Source organism: Oncorhynchus clarkii, chromosome 20 (genome assembly GCF_045791955.1).
Source record: "Oncorhynchus clarkii lewisi isolate Uvic-CL-2024 chromosome 20, UVic_Ocla_1.0, whole genome shotgun sequence".
NCBI classification, from domain to species: domain Eukaryota; kingdom Metazoa; phylum Chordata; class Actinopteri; order Salmoniformes; family Salmonidae; genus Oncorhynchus; species Oncorhynchus clarkii.
The window spans coordinates 50,293,107-50,311,445 of record NC_092166.1 but is presented as its reverse complement, the minus strand read 5'-3'; the positions used below and the strand labels follow the sequence as shown (position 1 = coordinate 50,311,445).

The following is an 18,339-nucleotide window of genomic DNA, read 5'->3' as shown; positions in this document are numbered from 1 at the left end:
CTCTAGTGTTTGCAAATTCACTCTGGTTATTCTCTATGATTTCAGAGCACTCTTGTCTGAGTGTGCCTGATGGTAGAATAACTGATTCATTTATGAATGCTTAACACCCACTGAATATGACCTGTGTCAGTAAATATATGTAAAAAATAAACAGTTATAGTTAGTCACAAACACTCTAGGTAACATGTAAACAGCCTAGCTAACCAGCTCTTCTAGGGCAAGTTAAATGGTCAGACTGAGGTGTTCTCTCATTTGTGTCTAGAAGTAGCTAGCTAGCAAGCTAGACAATTTTATCCAGTTAGCTTGGGTGTTTGGTTGCAGGCAAGATCAGATGGACGAGTAGGCTAATATTCCCCATAATTTATCAGTGCAATTTTGATGGCCAACTAGCTGAAAATGTTTGAGAGGGTTTGTCTAATGTTCCTTCATTAGATTTTATCTCATCTTGCTCTGCCTGGCATTAGTTGTTGATCTCGTTGTTGTTGATGTTGATGGGGGTCACCTTGGGGTCATGATAGGAGCTGCACCAAACGATTGATGTATTATAATAATTGATTATGTTTATGTTGTATTAATAGAAAGGGAAGGGCTATAAGACCCTCCCCCACTGCATTTATAGGTTCCTGGACCATAGATTAGCAATATATGCATTATCAGTTTTAATACTGTTCCACAGTTATTTTCTAGTCTCTTCCTCTTATAAGAAACGGTCTGAGCAGATGTGTGAACCATTGCAGTCAAAACAGGGTGTCTGTGAAAAAGTACCTCAAGGCTAAAAGAGATACATAGACACAGACCCCTGCAGGGGAGTAAATAGACATACCACTGTAAGCCACATGGGAATGGAAAATTACTGCCGAGCCCTTAGAAAACACTGGACTACTGTTTCCTCCTGCAAGTTTGTATATGCATGGGCTTGGTCTCATGAGTAGAAGGTGTTGATGTAGGCAGTTACATCACTAAGGGTTGACCATATTAAAGCAACTTTTAACTGTTTTATTTTGCAGAACTTACTCTGAAACATACGTGCTGTGTTCCCGTTGTCAACTTCTGCCTGCAATTGCATTAATAAAGGTTTGATTGATTTACTTAAAGAAGATATTGTCTGATTGCTGATTTCACCAATAAGCCAATGATTGACAAGGAACAAGGAACCTACCCCAACATAACTGAGGGACAGAGAGACTACCCTGTCATGGTTGTTTGATCGATAGGACTGTAAAGTTCCAAAATGTAAGAGGAATCCCATGGTATTGACATATTTGCAGAAATCCATTCAGGTGTATTTTGTGGCTTTTGGTGAAAGTGTTCTAATGATATAAAGTCACGCTGTTGCAACTGACTGTAAACACACAGTCCAGTTCAAAGTGAATGATGGTAGGCCTGTGTGGCAAATGGCTTGTTTTCATTAAGGCCTCCTGCGGCTCTGGTTGGCTATGGTGCAACGGGTTGCGTCGACTCTGGTCCTGGACGATATATAATTTTTTATTCTGTTTTATGTACTGCAGTGTCTATTAATTGTCCAAACAAACAGCCGCTTTCCCACTCTCTATATTGCTATAGAATTTTCACAAATGCCTTAGTATACATAATTCCCAAATATTCTAAGAATTTATGAAAATGTGAAAATCACCATATTGAAGTGCTCGAAGTGTAATATTCTTCCTGGGGGTATATGAACACATTTTGTTAAGATTTTATGTTGCTAAAACGCTGTCAGCTGTCAGGATATTTTTTTGCCAACCTAGGCCTAGTCTTCTAAGAGTCCTTAAAAAGACAAGAACATAGAGAAAAATTATATAAATAAAAATGTATAATAGAATGTAAGTTTATTTACATTGTTTTGTTATACCATTGAAAAAGCAGTTGAGTACCATAGGAACAGGTGGATGTGGAAAATTATGTTTTGACAATAGGAGAGGAGTACTGATTTCTTATTATGACTTCGTTTCTGCAAGATAATGGGTGCTCAAATCCTCCATCTCTCCAATCTCTACAGGAGAAAAGGTGACATTGACATTACTGATTATTTATGAAAAAATTCAACAGAGAAGTTACCCAATTTAAAACACACATTCAAGCCATAGACACTCTTTGAATGTACAACACCCAATTATTCAACAAGGAGAGAGTTCACCTTTCAGACGTAAGTAAGTAATGAAGTCCAGAAAAGCTTGAACGTAGGCGTCATCGATGACAGACTCTAGAACATGCAATTTCAATGTAAAAAATCACAACAGTAACATCAAATAGTAGCCCATGTTTGTCGATGTGGTAATATTATTAAGTTAATCTAATAGGAAATATTGTAAGCTGTAGGTTTACAAACACTTGGAAACGTGAGAGACTCACTGTATTCACTGTTTTGGAATGGTTTCACATCATCTTCCCAAACACTCCTTTTTCCCAGTAGGGGTCTATGTCTCACAGTCAGCGTTCGTTGTGCATCTGAGTAAGGAGAAGGACAGACATGGTCTGACCGTTTCAAACTGGTTTCAAACTCTGCCCCGTTTCCATGGACCTGTTTGAACCTTCTCCTAGAAATATCCTGCACAACCATTAGCTCCACAGGAGAAGGGTTAGCCATCCCTTTATGAATATATTGTTTCTTTATTCAGTCACAAGATAACAAGACAAAAGGACATACACACATCCTCTTCAACATACACGGACATACATCACTCACATACAACACCCACAAAGACTATCAACATATTAATTGATCTACCATTATCCCACCCCACTATTGTTGGCCATCACTGATCTACAGCACAGTTTTCGTTTTAAGCATTAGCATAAGTGGGTAAAAGGTTTCACCTGTGCTAATGCTTAATATGAAAACGATGCTGTTGGTCAGTGTATTATGTTCTAAGATGTACTTGGAGTACAGATGAGGGTAACTCACATGGCCCAAGGAGGTATCCTGCACTATTCAGTGTCCAACCTCTCTTTTCTGAACCCTAAAAAAAAATTAATTAACACAATGACGGAATGTCAACAACATTCTGAATGTTGATTGGAGTTAAAATCTTTAAATGAATGAAATATCTATAAGCAAACAAGCAACATCCGTAATCTACCTTCAATTATTTTAAATTGTGAATTAAAGTTTTCACTCATGATCATGATGAATATATATTTTTATTTGAAACAAATGTAGGTGGAATTTAACTTTAGCAATAACTCCATAGATTTGCTCTTACCATTACTGAAATTCCACTGGATGCAGACAGTTGTCCAAAGAGGACAAGAAATGCGCACAGAATGGTATCACATCTTTGCATCTGTTGATAGAAAACACATCACATATTCTGTGTTTGTTAAGCAGGTCTCAATGTGACCATATCTTAATTAGTTTAAATATGCGCAGACTACATAACATCTGACCTAATTATGCAAGATTTTACCTCTGAGTTTCCGAGATTAGTTTTAATACAATAATCCTGCACACAGGTATATGCTCCCTGGTCAAACATTCCATTGTGGGAAAAATCATTGTTCTAATAAATAAAGTCACTTGGGAACATACATCAGGATATGCAGGTTCATTCAGTTTGTGAATTGTTAGCTCAACCCAGTACCTGCCAAATATACTTTGAATGCTTCGAGTGTTTAACAAAACAACCAAAACAACCATTTTCAATGGCAAAATGTGTATTATTCATATGGTATTGGATATCAGCAACCTAAACATCTTAGCACATAAAAATTGTGTAAACTGTTGAGACATCCGTCAATAATTCACAGACATGGACATAATCAACCAACTGAATCCAACAGACAGAGGATAAAGACAGCTGACATCACATTTATATTAACCCTGGAATCATTTCAGCATGATAAATTATATATGTAATTGTGTCAACTTCATCCAGATTTGTGTTTGAGAGTAGCAACCAAGAATTGGAGTTGGATATTGCTCATACCTACAAAATACAAAATAAAATGTTACATTTGTCCTAAATGGACAGAGATGAAACATTCATATCGCCTTATTTTAATATCCATCCAATTATATCAGAGAGTAAACAAATGTGCTTAGTCAACTGTTGTAACACTACTCATGACAAAGACATTGGACCACAAATGAATGCATGACAATTGAAGACAAAGTACAAAACTGCAGAATGACCCTGGAAATTACTAAAGCAATCCTCAGATGTGCATCCAAAATAACATACCTTTTTTGTTGAAATTAATTTGGTCAGTTCTCAGAAGAAACGACAAATACAACCGACAGTGCTCCCTGCTAGACTTATATGGTGATGATCAATAAGGTATGTCAACACTTCCCATGAGAGCGTCGGTCTCACTTCATTTTTGAGTGTGTGACCGATGTGTGTTAGTCTAATGTCCCCCTGAGTAATGCCTTTTTCCCATAATTAATTGTAATTGGTGCTGCTGTTACTGAAACCGATAATGAGAGGACATGCGCAAAGTGATGAGGCAAAATGTACTCAAATAATATTTCACAGAGATCTCACTTTTAGGTCACATGCAAATTCACTCAATAAAATGATCATGGCTACATCAATTTGGTAAACTATATCCAAATTAAAGTTAGTCAGTAAGATGAGGCCATCATCAATAATAGTTCATTTTTGACATCAATATACATATAACACATTTTATTTAGCCTTTATTTGTGTCACGTCCTGACCATTGAAAGCCTTTTTATGTCTCTAATTTGGTTTGGTCAGGGTGTGATTTGGGTGGGCATTCTATGTTCTGTTTTCTATGTTTTTGTGTATGTTTTGGCCGGGTATGGTTCTCAATCAGGGACAGCTGTCTATCGTTGTCTCTGATTGGGAATCATACTTAGGCAGCCTTTTCCCTTTTGTTATTGTGGGAAGTTGTCTTTGTTAGGGGTATTATAGCCCTTGTAAGCTTCACGTCGTATTTGTTATTTCTTGTTTTGGTGGCGACATTCTAAATAAAAGAAAATGTATGCTCACCACTCAACGCTTTGGTCTTCCTTGAACGACGGCCGTGACAGAACTTCCCACAAACAAAGGACCAAGCAGTGTGGCCAGAAGGAGCATGGATCCTGGGCCTGGGAGAAGAGAGAGTGGAGGACATCTTGGACATAGGAGCAGGTTATGGCAGGGGACAAGACCCTGCCATGGAAACAGGCGGAAGTAGCAAGGGAGGCATGCCAACGAAGCAGGCACGAGAGGCAGCCCCCAAAAAAGTTTTTGTGGGGGGCACACTGGGAGGTTGGCGGAGTCAGGTTATAGACCTGAGCCAACTCCCCGTGCTTACCGTGGGGAGAAGCGTGGTACTGGTCAGGCACCGTGTTATGCGTTCACAGCCCGATGCGCTACATCCCAGCTCCCCGCATCTGCCGGGTTAGGGTGAGCATCCAGCCAGGGCAGATGGTGCCGGCTCAGCGCGCCTGGTCTCCAGTGCGTCTCTTCGGTCCAGGATATCCTGTGCCGGCTCTACGCACTGTGTCTCCGGTGCGTCTGCACAACCCAGTGCGTCCTGTGCCAGCGCCCCGCATTTGCAGGGCGAAGATAACCATCCAGCCAGGACGGGTTGTGCAGGCTCTACGCTCGAGACCTCCAGTGCGCCTCCACGGCCCAGTGTATCCAGTGCCTGCGCCAAGAAACAAGCCTCCTGTATGTCTCCCCAGCCTGGTGGGTCTTGTGCCTGCTCCCAGAACCAAGCCTCCTGTATGTCTCCCCAGCCTGGTGAGCCCTGTGGCAGCTCCACGCACCAGGCTGCCCATACGTCTCCTCACACCAGTGATGATCCATGGCACGAAGCATCCAGTGATGATCCATGGCAAGAAGCCTCCAGTGATGATCCATGGCACAAATCCTCCAATGATGATCCATGGCATGAAGCCTTCAGTGATGATCCATGGCACGAAACCTCCAGTGATGATCCATGGCACAAAGCCTCCAGTGATGATCCATGGCACGAAGCCTCCAGTGAGGAGTCATGGCACGAGGCCTCTAACGACGGCCTCCAGTCCGGAGCCTCCAGCGACGACCTCCAGTCCGGAGCCTCCAGCGACGGCCTCCAGTCCAGAGCCTCTTGCGAGGGTCCCCAGTCCGGGGCCCACAACGAGGGTTCCCAGTCCGGGGCCCGCAGCGAGGGTTCCCAGTCCGGGGCCCGCAGCGAGGGTCCCCAGTCCGGGGCCAGCAACGAGGGTCCCCAGTCCGGGGCCCGCAACGAGGGTCCCCAGTCCGGGGCCCGCAACGAAGGTCCCCAGTCTGAACAAAATGTATATTAGATCAGAAAACATGGAGCTGTCGCTACATTTTGAAATGGTTGGCGATTTAAATATAGTCAAGATAACGCCGGGACTAGGTCCCCACATCGAAATGCCTACTACTGTTATCCAGAATACAGACAGCGATCACAGAGAGGGACAACAAAGGCATAGACTCGTAAATATGTAAATTGCTATCTTTTTCTAATGAGTGGTTGTTCATGTTCAAAGTATTAGCAATTTCTATGAGTGTAGTTATCAGCTCTGAGTTTCCCGCACTTGAGCTGTCTCCACCCCTTTCCTTTGTCTACGAAGCTATCATATTGGTTTCGTCCACTAGGGACTTTTTATTTGTATCATGTTGGTAACCAATGTATTGCTTGTGTGTTTATGTGATTGGTTAGTTAGTTAGTAAATAAATAATTAAGTCAATTTATATATCGCTGATTCATGATTTATGTTAGGGTTCGTGCAGATATCCAAGGGTTTACGACATTCAGAAATGAGACTGATGAGGTAACAATACATTAATAAAAGACTGTAATCGATAAGATAATAAAATAGCTGAAGAGTTTTATAATCAGGAAAATGAAACTCTATAAACAACATTTTCCCATGGTGCCCCAACTTACTAGTTAAATACTATTCCATGATTTTTTGAGTTACGGAATAAATACACAGAGAATTGATTTGATAATATTAGTCTTCACATTTAATGACAGCAAATGCTACGACCTACCCTTACCATCTGGGGACTCCCCGTCAGGAAGTCCAGGATCAAGTTGCAGAGGGAGGTGTTTAGTCCCAATGTCCTTAGCTTATTGATGAGCTTTGAGGGAACTATGGTGTTGAACCAGTCAATGAATAGCATTCTCACATTTTTTAAATGTATTTCACCTTTATTTAACCAGGTAGGCTAGTTGAGAACAAGTTCTCATTTGCAACTGTTCCTTTTGTCCAGGTGTGAAAGGGCAGTGTGGAGTGCAATAAGAGATCGCACCATTTTTTCCCCAAGATGGCGCAGCAGTAAGATGTATTTGTTTTTGTCTCATGTAAAGATTCAGTCTTTTCGTTTTTTTGTCTACATTTCATTATATTTCAATCTCTTTATTCCATTTTCGAATTAAATATACCTTCCTGCAACCCACCTCACCCAATGCGGTACGGATCTGATATTTTTTTAGACCTTGTAACTGGAACCTCCATCAGAAGTTAGCCATCAGAAGCTAGCCAGCTAATTAGCTGCTAGCTATTTAGTCATTGTTAGCCACTGCTAGCCGTCTTTACCTTTAGCTCGGACACCTGTTGCTTTAGCCCTGATTGCCCGGATAATACCTGCCAGTCTTTCACAGCGCGATATCAGCCCTGAGCATATTGGACAGATTTTTTCTCCACTACATCACCGGATTCCTGCCGCAAGCTCTGGACCATTACACCGGATCTTCGCAGCTAGCTAGCTGCTACCGAGTGGCTATTGTGGCTAACGCCCTTGTCCAGAAGCATGCACCAGTTAGCCTCGAGCTAGCCTCGAGCTAGGCCCATCTCCCGGCTAGCAAATTAAGTACACCAACTACAATGCCTCTCTTGCCAATTTGGCCTGGACCCTTTGTCAACTCGGAGCCCAGCCGATCCATCACGACTGGTCTGCTGACGTAATTCGGCCGAATTATGTGATCGTGTGCTCTCAACCGGCCTCTGCGTCGTGGATGTGGTGACGATCCATATGCTAGCCCCGGCCCGCTAGCTTAACACTGTGTCTCCCGCTCGCCCAGGGTAGTAATCGGCTACCGAACGGCTCCCTGTGTCATCTATTGCTGCTCATTGGACCCTATGATCACTCAGCTACACAGCTGATGCCTGCTGGACTGTTCATAAACACGGTACTTCATTTTGTTTATCTGTTGGCCCTAGCCTCGAACTCAGGCCCTGCGTGTAGCTAACTGACCCTCTCTGCCCATTTATCGCCATTTACCCGTTTTTGTTGTCTTAGCTGTTTACCCGTTGTTGTCTCACCCATTGTTGTCTTAGCTCTCCCAATCAACACCTGTGATTGCTTTATGCCTCTCCCTTATGAAAATATGCCTTGTATACTGTTGTTTAGGGCAGCTCTCATTGTTTTATTTTACTGTGGAGCCCCTAGTCAACATGCCCCAGATAGCCCCCTTGTCCCACCCCCCACACATGCGGAGACCGCACCTAGCTTAACTGGCACCTCCAGAGATGCAACCTCTCTCATCATCACTCAATGCCTAGGTTTGCCCCCATTGTACTCGCACCCTACCATACCCTTGTCTGTACACTATGCCCTGAATCTATCCTACCATAATGAGAAATCTGCTCCTTCTATTCTCTGTTCCCAATGCACGACACGACCAGTTCTTATAGCCTATAGCCGCACCCTCACCCTACTCCTACTCCTACTCTGTTCCTCTGGTGATGTAGAGGTTATCCCAGGCCCTGAGTGTCCCCAGGTGCTCTCATTTGTTGACTTCTGAAACCGTAAAAGCTTTGGGTTCATGCATGTTAACATCAGAAGCCTCCTCCCTTAGTTTACTTTATTCACTTCTTTAGCACACACCGCCAACCCTGATGTCCGTGTCTGAATCCTGCCTTAGGAAGGCCACCAAAAATCCGGAAATTTCCATCCCCAATTACAACATTTTTCATCAAGACAGAACTGCTAAAGGGGGCAGATTGCAATCTACTGTAGAGATAGCCTGCAGAGTTCTGTCATACTATTCAGGCTCTTCGAGCTTCTAATTTTAAAGTTCCACCTTTCCAGAAATAAGTCTGTCACTGTTGCCACTTGTTATAGACCCCCTCAGCTCCCAGCTGTGCCCTGGACACCATATGTGAATTGATTGAGCCCATTTATCGTCAGAGTTCGTACTGCTAGGTGACCTAAATTAGGATTAACACCCCGGCCGTCCTACAATCTAAGGTAGATGCTCTCAATCTCACACAAATTATCAAAGAGCCTACCAGGTACATCCCCAAATCTATAAACATGGGCACCCTCATAGATATCATCCTGACCAACTTGCCCTCTAAATACACCTCTGCTGTTTTCAACCAGGATCTCATCAATCACTGCTTGCGTCCGTTATGGGTCTGCGATCAAACAGCCACCCCTCATCACTGTCAAACGCTCCCTAAAACACTTCTGCTAGCCTTTATAATCGACCTGGCCCGGGTATCCTGGAATTATATTAACCTCATCCCGTCAGTAGAGGATGCCTAGTTATTCTTTAAAAGTGCTTTCCTCACAATTTTAAGTAAGCATGTCCCCTTTAAACTAAGAACAGATATAGCCCTTGGTTCACTCCAGACTTGACTGCCCTTGACCAGCACAAAAACACCCTGTGGAGGACTGCACTAGCATCGAAATATCCCAGTGATATGCAACTTTTCAGGGAAGTCAGGAACCAATACACACAGTCAGTTAGGAAAGCAAAGGCTAGCTTTTTCAAACAGAAATTTGCATCCTACAGCACAAATTCCAAAAGGTTTTGGGACACTGTAAAGTCCATGGAGAATAAGAGCTCCTCCTCCCAGCTGCCCACTGCACTGAGACTAGGAAACACTGTCATCACTGATATAACCATGAAAATCGAGAATTTCAATACACATTTCTCTACGGCTGGCCATGCTTTCCACCTGAATACCCCAACCCTGGAGCGCCGCACACCCCGCAGCAACTGGCCCAAGCCCCCCAACGTCTCCTTCACCCAAATCCAGACAGCTGATGTTCTGAAAGAGCTGCAAGATCTGGATGCCTACAAATCAGCTGGGCTATACAATCTGGACCCTCCCTTCCTAAAATAATATGCTACCGTTGTTGAAACCCCTATTACTTGTCTGTTCAACCTCTCTTTTGTATCATCTGAGATTCCTAAAGATTGGAAAGTGGCCACGGTCATCCCCATATTCAAAGGGGGAGAGACTCGAAACCCAAACTGTTTGACCTATATCCATCCTGCCCTGCCTTTCTAAAGTCTTTGAAAGCCAAGTAAACAAACAGATCACCGACCATTTTGAATCCCACTGTAACTTCTCCGCTATGTAATCTGGTTTCCGAGCTGGTCCCGGGTGCACCTCAGCCAAGCTCAAGGTCCTAAACGATATCATAACCACCATTGATAAAAGACAGTACTGTGCAGCCGTCTTCATCGACCTGGTCAAGGCTTTCGACTCTGTCAATCACCGTATTCTTATCGGCAGACTCAACAGCCTTGGTTTCTCTAATGACTGCCTCGCCTGGTTCACCAACTACTTCTCAGATAGAGTTCAGTGTGTCAAATTGGAGGGCCTGTTGTCCGTACCTCTGGCAGTCTCTATGGGGGTGCGACAGAGTTCTCTGTATATATCAATGATGTCTCTCTTGCAACGAGTGAATCTTTGATTCACCTCTACGCAGACGATAACATTCTGTATATATCTGTCCCTTCTTTGGATACTGTGTTAAAAAACCTCCAAACGAGCTTCAACGCCATACAACACTCCTTCCGTGGCCTCCAATTGCTCTTAAATGCTAGTCAAATGAAATGCATGCTCTTCAACCGATCGCTGCCCGCACCTGCCCACCCGACTAGCATCACTACTCTGGACGGTTCTGACTTAGAATATGTGGACAACTATAAATACATAGGTGTCTGGCTAGACTGTAAACTCTCCTTCCAGACTCATCTTAAGCATCTCCAATCCAAAGTTAAATCTAGAATTGGCTTCCTATTATGCAACACAGCCTCCTTCAGTCATGCTGCCAAACTTACCCTTATAAAACTGACTATCCTACCAATCCTTGACTTCGGCGATGTCATTTACAAATTAGCCTCCAACACTCTACTCAGCAAATTGGATGCAGTCTATTACAGTGCCATTCGTTTTTTCACCAAATCCCCATATACTACCCACCACTGCGACCTGTATGCACTCGTTGGCTGGTCCTTGCTTCATTTTCGTCGCCAAACCCACTGACTCCAGGTCATCTATAAGTCTTTGCTAGGTATATCTCTGCCTTAAATCAGCTCACTGGTCCCCCTAGCAACACCCACTCGTAACACGTGCTCCAGCGGGTATATTTCACTGGTCACCCCCAAAACCAATTCCTCCTTTGGTCGTCTTTCCTTCCAGTTCTCTGCTGCCCATGACTGGAACGAATTGCAAAAATCTCTGAAGCTGGAGACTCGCATCTCCCTCACTAGCTTTAAGCACCAGCTGTCAGAGCAGTTTACAGATCATCTACCTACCATCTACCTACCTCATCCCCATATAAAATAATTTGCAAATAAATTAATAATCCTACAATGTGATTTTCTGGATTTTTTTTTCTCATTTTGTCTGTCATAGTTGAAGTGTACCTATGATGAAAGTTACAGGCCTCTCTCATCTTTTTAAGTGGGAGAACATGCACAATTGGTGGCTGACTAAATACTTTTTTGCCCCACTGTAGTTACTGTAGCAAATAATACATAATTTTTTCACATTTTCAAAATGTATTGACTTACTTGAATAGGTTCTCCCAGCCATGTGGACAATTGAAAACTGGGCAGCAAAGTGTGGTTGTCACCAGAGCGGTTTAGAGCATATTACCATTTGCCTGTGAATAAACATACAAACTTGCTTTGCTGAATTCTTGACGCACAACCGAAGGTGCTGCCATATCCTGCCAGCATGCCCACCAGCGAGCCACTCAGACGGAGAATGGCACGTGGAAGAGGGCGAGGAACGAGATGGGAGTAACAATCCAGGCTGTTTTAACAAGTGAAAAGGGGAAAAGTATTATTATTATTAACCCCACACATTAATTATATAAAAGCCCCTTAGAAATCCGGTTTCGACAGCTGGAGGTATTTTGTTTTTCCACAAGCGTACTGTAGCAGGCTGTGAATTCTGCAAACAACATTTATAGGATGGGCTATTAGCTGAATAGTCTATTCAACCTTTACTAAAGAATTGTCTAATAGCTAGGTGTGAAAAACCCCCACCCCAACTTTTACCATTCCAAGGCACTGCATCTCAGTGCAAGAGGCATTACTACCTTCCCTGGATCGAATACTGTATCACATCTGACCGTGATTTGGAGTGCCATAGGGTGGGGCACAATTGGCCCAGCATCATCCGGGTTTGGCCGGGGTCGGCCGTCATTGTAAATATAACATTTGTTCTTACCTGACTTGCCTAAAGGTTCAATTTAAAAAACAACTGGCAGCAACCGCTGCACAATCAATAGGAAGTGAACAGTGTCTGGTGCTGAAAAAAATCGCTAACTTGTTATGCAAGTGTTACACACCAACAGATGGAGAAAACCTACACCAGTCAAGCAATTAATTTCAACAATAATATTCATTTTAATTTGACTTTACAAACAACAAGAGGACAAGAGGAAGAGGAGTCTATTTCTTCAGAGCCTAAACCTATATAAAATAACTTAACTTAACTGGCTGATGCAGGTTCGATACCCATGCCGGCCTCCACCGGGAAACCCATGAGGCGGCTTTTGGTTTTCATTTAGAATCCTCTATATGTAATTATTGGCGTAGAGTCACATCATATTTTCTGATATACTGTAGACCTACCATAGGCGACATGAGTCTCACTGGTGTTGCTTATGTGCTGTTAAAAGTGGTGTAGGTCTTATTTATTTAAAGAGCATATTGAAGTTAGAAGCAATAGTGTTATAATCTCCACCCGGCACAGCCAGGAGAGGACTGGTCACCCCTCAGAGCCTGGCTCCTCTCTAGGTTTCTTCCTAGGTTCCAACCTTTCTAGGGAGTTTTTCAGAGCCACTGTGCTTCTACAAGTGCATTGCTTGCTGTTTGGGGTTTTAGGCTGGATTTCTGTACAGCACTTTGTGACATCGGCTGATGTAAAAAGGGCTTTATAAATACATTTGATTGATTGATTGAATAGGATTTGAAGCAAACGCCTACAACTATTTTAGCCCCATTTCACGCTGCTCTGAGACAAGCATGGGGACTGGTCTTGATAAATCAATCAATTACATTTTTATTTTCCCTTAATCTCCATTTGGGTATTGGTTAGACTAGAATAAAAAAATGAGGGTGCAGAAATGTTATGCTCTTAGTGTAACCTTTATTTAACTAGGCAAGTCAGTTAAGAACCAATTCTTATTTAAAAGGACAGCCTCCTCCTTCCTCCCCATCGGGGAATTGAACCCAGGTCTCATGCGTGCCCTGCCTCTTTAGCTAAATATTTTCCATTCCAACCTACAGTATATTTTAGATATACTGTAGGCCTACCATAGGCAAAATTAGTATTGGTTACACTACATTTAGGGTGTGGAAATGTTATGCCCCTTAGATATTAATTTAGAATCCTCCAATCCTCTTATGCTTTAGCCTACTCCTGAATATCATGTTGTACAGCACAATATTTTCCATTAAATCCTAACGGAAATCCTGAGGGTTTCTTTTTTCGTTTTTCTCGGGAATAGAAACACCATAATATTAATCAAATTAAGCCAAATTTCTTAAAATCAATCCCATGTACTATGCTATTACAAAAAAAGGTTTTAAATTCTCTTGTAATGCTAATTTGGGAGACTATCAAATGCTTCCCAAAGATGCCCTATAGTGGTCAAACTAACACTAACTTGTATTAACGTAAAAAATGGCTGACAATTAAATAACGTGCCACAGAATGCAGGGTGTGCTGCAGTATGACGCAACTTTTAAAGGAGGAACCACTGTAGGCTCGTGTCACTGGGCAGCTCTCAGCTGTGCTTCCCTTTTGTAGTCTGTAATAGTTTGCAAGCCTTGCCACATCCGACGAGCGACGGAGCCGGTGTAGTACGATTCATTCTTAGTCCTGTATTGACGCTTTGCCTGTTTGATGGTTCGTCTGAGGGCATAGCAGGATTTCTTATAAGCATCCAGGAGCATCCCGCTCCTTGAAAGCGGCAGCTCTACCCTTTAGCTCAGTGCGGATTTTGGCTATAATCCATGGCTTCTGGTTGGGGTATGTACTTACGGTCACTGTGGGAACGACGTAATCGATGACCTTATTGATGAAGCCAGTGACTGCTGTGGTGTACCCCTCAATGCCATCAGAAGAATCTCGGAACATAATCCAGTCTGTGCTAGCAAAACAGTCCTGTAGCTTAGCATCTGCACCATCTGGCCACTTCCGTATTGAGCGAGTCACTGGTACTTCCTGCTTTCGGTTTTGCTTGTAAGCAGGAATCAGGAGGATAGAGTTATGGTCAAATTTGCCAAATGGAGAGCGAGGGAGAGCTTTGTACATGTCTCTGTGTGTGCAGTAAAGGTGGTATAGAGTTTTTTCCCTCTGGTTGCACATGTAACATGCTGGTAGAAATTAGGTAAATTGGATTTCAGTTTCCCTGCAATAAAGTCCCCGGCCACTAGGAGCGCCGCCTCTGGATGAGCATTTATTTTGTTTGATTATGGCCTTTTACAGCTCGTTGAGTGCAGTCTTAGTGCCAGCGTTAGTTTGTGGTGGTAAATAGATAGCTACGGAAAATATAGATAAACTCTTTTGGTAAATAGTGTGGTCTACAGCTTATCATGAGATACTCTGTCTCAGGCGAGCAAAACCTTGAGACTTCCTTAATATTAGATTTTGTGCATCAGCTGTTATTTACATTAGACACAGACCGCCACTCCTTGTCTTACTGGAGGCAGCTGTTCTATCTTGCCGATGAACGAAAAACCCAGCCAGCTGTATGTTATCCATGTCATTGTTCAGCCACAACTCTGTCAAACATTCGGTATTACAGCTTTTAATGTCCCGTTGGTAGGTTAGTCTTGATCGGAGCTCATCCATTTCATTATCCAATGATTGCACGTTGGCTAATATGACTGATGGTAGAGGCGGATTACCCACTTGCCGTCGGATCCTTACAAGGCACCCCGACCTATTTCCCCGATATCTCCGTCTCTTCTACAAGTGAATGACGGGGATTTGGGCCTTGTCCGGTGTCTGAAGTAAATCCTTCACGTAGAGTCATGCCCTGATGAATTGAGGCTGCTCTGAGGGCAAAGGGGTGGTGTTCAACTCAATACTAGGAAGGTGTTCATAATGTTTTGTACACAAAATGTGTGTGGGAATTTCCACATGGAGTGGATAAACATAGGGCACTGACAGCTGTCAGTGTAGCTAGCTAGCAAGCTAACCTTATCTAGCTAACTATCTTGCTAACCTTATCTAGCTAGCTAATGTTTTCTGTTTTTTACCAGGTTTTTTTATTACACCAAATTCAAAAGATTAGCCAGCTGGCTCTATGGCTGGTTCTGGAGCCAGCTGGCTAATCTTTTGAATTTAGTGTAATAAAAAAACCCGGTAAAAAACAGAAAACATTAGCTAGCTAGATGGCTGGTTCTGGAGTTGGACTTGTCATAAGCATCTGGAAAACTTTGCCACATATGGAAACCACTGGTCTCCAACGTTTTGGCATATTTAATAACTTGCAGCTGCGCATCCACCATGAAAATAGTTAGAAATAATAAATTGAAGCTCAGGTAATATGGATAACTACTGAAAGATAGCTGATAAGCATTTTTCTACATTATAATGGACACAGTGTAACCTTTGGTAGGTAGGCTGATGTCAGACTTTGGCTGCAGCACAGCAAAGCCAAGTCAGCCCCTGCTCATGGTTCTCACAGGCGAAGTGAAATGATAGGCTACATCGACTTTGCTCATGATCATGCATGCCTAAAATTATAAGTTGTTTGATGTTTCTTTTGTTTCTTTTGTGGGTGCCTTTTCATTATCTGGATAGACACTTGTGGTTTCACTTTACACCAATCAAACCAGTGACGCATGTAGTGGAGCAAAACTTTAGTGGACAACAATATTAATCTTGGTGGCGACGGGGCCACCGGGTTTGCAAAATGCTATCATGTATAATTTTGCACGCCCAATTTTTCAGTTTTTGATTTGTTAAAAAAGTTTGAAATATCCAATAAATGTCGTTCCACTTCATGATTGTGTGCCACTTGTTGATTCTTCACAAAAAAATACAGTTTTATATCTTTATGTTTGAAGCCTGAAATGTGGCAAAAGGTTGCAAAGTTCAAGGGGGCCGAATACTTTCGCAAGGCACTGTATATGCTGATTTGGTGAGTGAGTGTATAAGGAAGTGCCGAGGAGATCTTGTACCACTGTGACTATTAAAACCTACCCTAACCAACGAAACCGTGGATAGATGGCGGCATTCGCACAAAACTGAAAGCGCAAACCATCTCATTTAACCATGGAAAGGTGACTGGGATTATGGCCAAATACCAACAGTTTAGTTATTCCCTCCGCAAGGCAATCAAACTAGCGAAATGTCAGTTCAGAAACAAAGTGGAGTCGCAATTCAACGGCTCAGACACGAGACGTATGTGGCAGGGTCCACAGACAATCACGGACTACAAAATACCACGGACACCGACGTATTGCTTCCAGACAAACTAAACACAAACTAAACACTTTCTTTGCCTGCGTTGAGGATAATACAGTGCCCCCAATGAGACCCTCTACCAAGAACTGTGAGCTCTCCTTCTCCCTGGCCAATATGAGTAAGACATTAACACGTGTTAACCCTCGCAAGGCTGCCGGCCCTGACGGCATCCCTAGCCGCGTACTCGGAGCATGCGGACATATTAAATCTCTCCCTAGTGAGGGCACTCGGAGTGTGGTGTCAGCAAAACAGCTTTTATATCAAGGTCATCAGACTGTTGATTAAACAGCCCTCACTAACACAGAGAAGCTGCTGCCTACATAGAGACTTGAAATCATTGGCCGCTTCAACAAATGGCTCACCAGTCACTTTAATAAGGCCACTTTAATGTTTACATATCTCGCATTACTCATCTCATATGTACAATTCAAGTCGGAAGTTTACATACACTTAGGTTGGAGTCATTAAAACTCGTTTTTCAACCACTCCACAAATGTTTTGTTAACTTCTCTAGGATAGGGGGCAGCATTTGGAATTTTGGATGAAAAGCATGCCCAAATTCAACTGCCTGCTACTCATCCCCAGAAGATAAGATATGCATATTATTAGTAGATTTGGATAGAAAACACTCTGAAGTTTCTAAAACTGTTTGAATCATGTCTGTGAGCATAACACAACTTATGTAGCAGGCGAAACCCTGAGTACAAACCATTCTTTTTTGTTTTGAGGTCACACTCTTTTCAATGTGTTTTCATTGGGAATCCAGGGATTCCAATTTCTAAGGGACTTGCTTCCAGTTCCTACCGCTTCCACTGGATGTCACCAGTCTTTAGAAATTGGTTGAGGTTATTCCTTTGTGTAATGTAGAAGTACGGTCATCTTGAACGAGGGTCACTTCATGTGTACTGTTTGATAGAGGCGCATGACCAGAAAGCATGCTTGAGTTTGTTTTCTTCCTGTATTGAACACAGATCATCCCATCTTCAATATTATTTACATTAAAAAATATCTAAAGTTGTGTTACAAAAGTAGTTTGAAATGTTTTGGCAATGTTTACAGGTAGCTTTTGAGATATTTTGTTGTCACGTTGCGCAAGTTGGAACCGGTGTTTTTCTGGATTAAATGCCCCAAATAAATGAACATTTTGGATATATATGGACGGAATTAATCAAACAAAAATACCATTTGTGATGTTTATGGGACATATTGGAGTGCCAACAGAAGCAGCTCGTCAAAGGGTTAGGCATTAGGCGCTACCGTCCCACATATCCCAGAGAGGTTTTAACAAACTATAGTTTTGGCAAGTCGGTTAGGACATCTACTTTGTGCATGACACAAGTAATTTTTCCAACAATTGTTTACAGACAGATTATTTCACTTATAACTCACTATCACAATTCCAGTGGGTAAGAAGTTTACATACACTTAGTTGACTGTGCCTTTAAACAGCATGGAAAATTCCAGAAAATGATGGCATGGCTTTAGAAGCATTTGATAGGCTAATTGACATAATTTGAGTCAATTGGAGGTGTACCTGTTGATCTATTTCAAGGCCTATCTTCAAAATCAGTGCCTCTTTGCTTGACATCATGGGAATATCAAGACCTCAGAAAAAAATTGGAGACCTCCACAAGTCTGGTTCATCCTTGGGAGCAATTTCCAAACGCCTGAAGGTACCACGTTCATCTGTA

General features: G+C 42.6%; 1 protein-coding gene across 1 annotated transcript; it reads right to left on the bottom strand.

Annotated features, from left to right (window-relative positions):
* Positions 1-1,701: 1,701 nt before the first annotated feature.
* LOC139377476 (uncharacterized) lies at positions 1,702-15,294 on the bottom strand. Its single transcript, XM_071120507.1, has 6 exons — positions 14,213-15,294; positions 3,204-3,284; positions 2,906-2,960; positions 2,353-2,448; positions 2,138-2,203; positions 1,702-1,993 (listed from the first exon to the last, which is right to left on the bottom strand). Exons 1-6 carry the CDS (start codon positions 14,537-14,539, stop codon positions 1,938-1,940), a joined length of 681 nt encoding a protein of 226 aa, XP_070976608.1. The 5' UTR covers positions 14,540-15,294; the 3' UTR covers positions 1,702-1,937.
* Between the last annotated feature and the right edge of the window lie 3,045 nt (positions 15,295-18,339).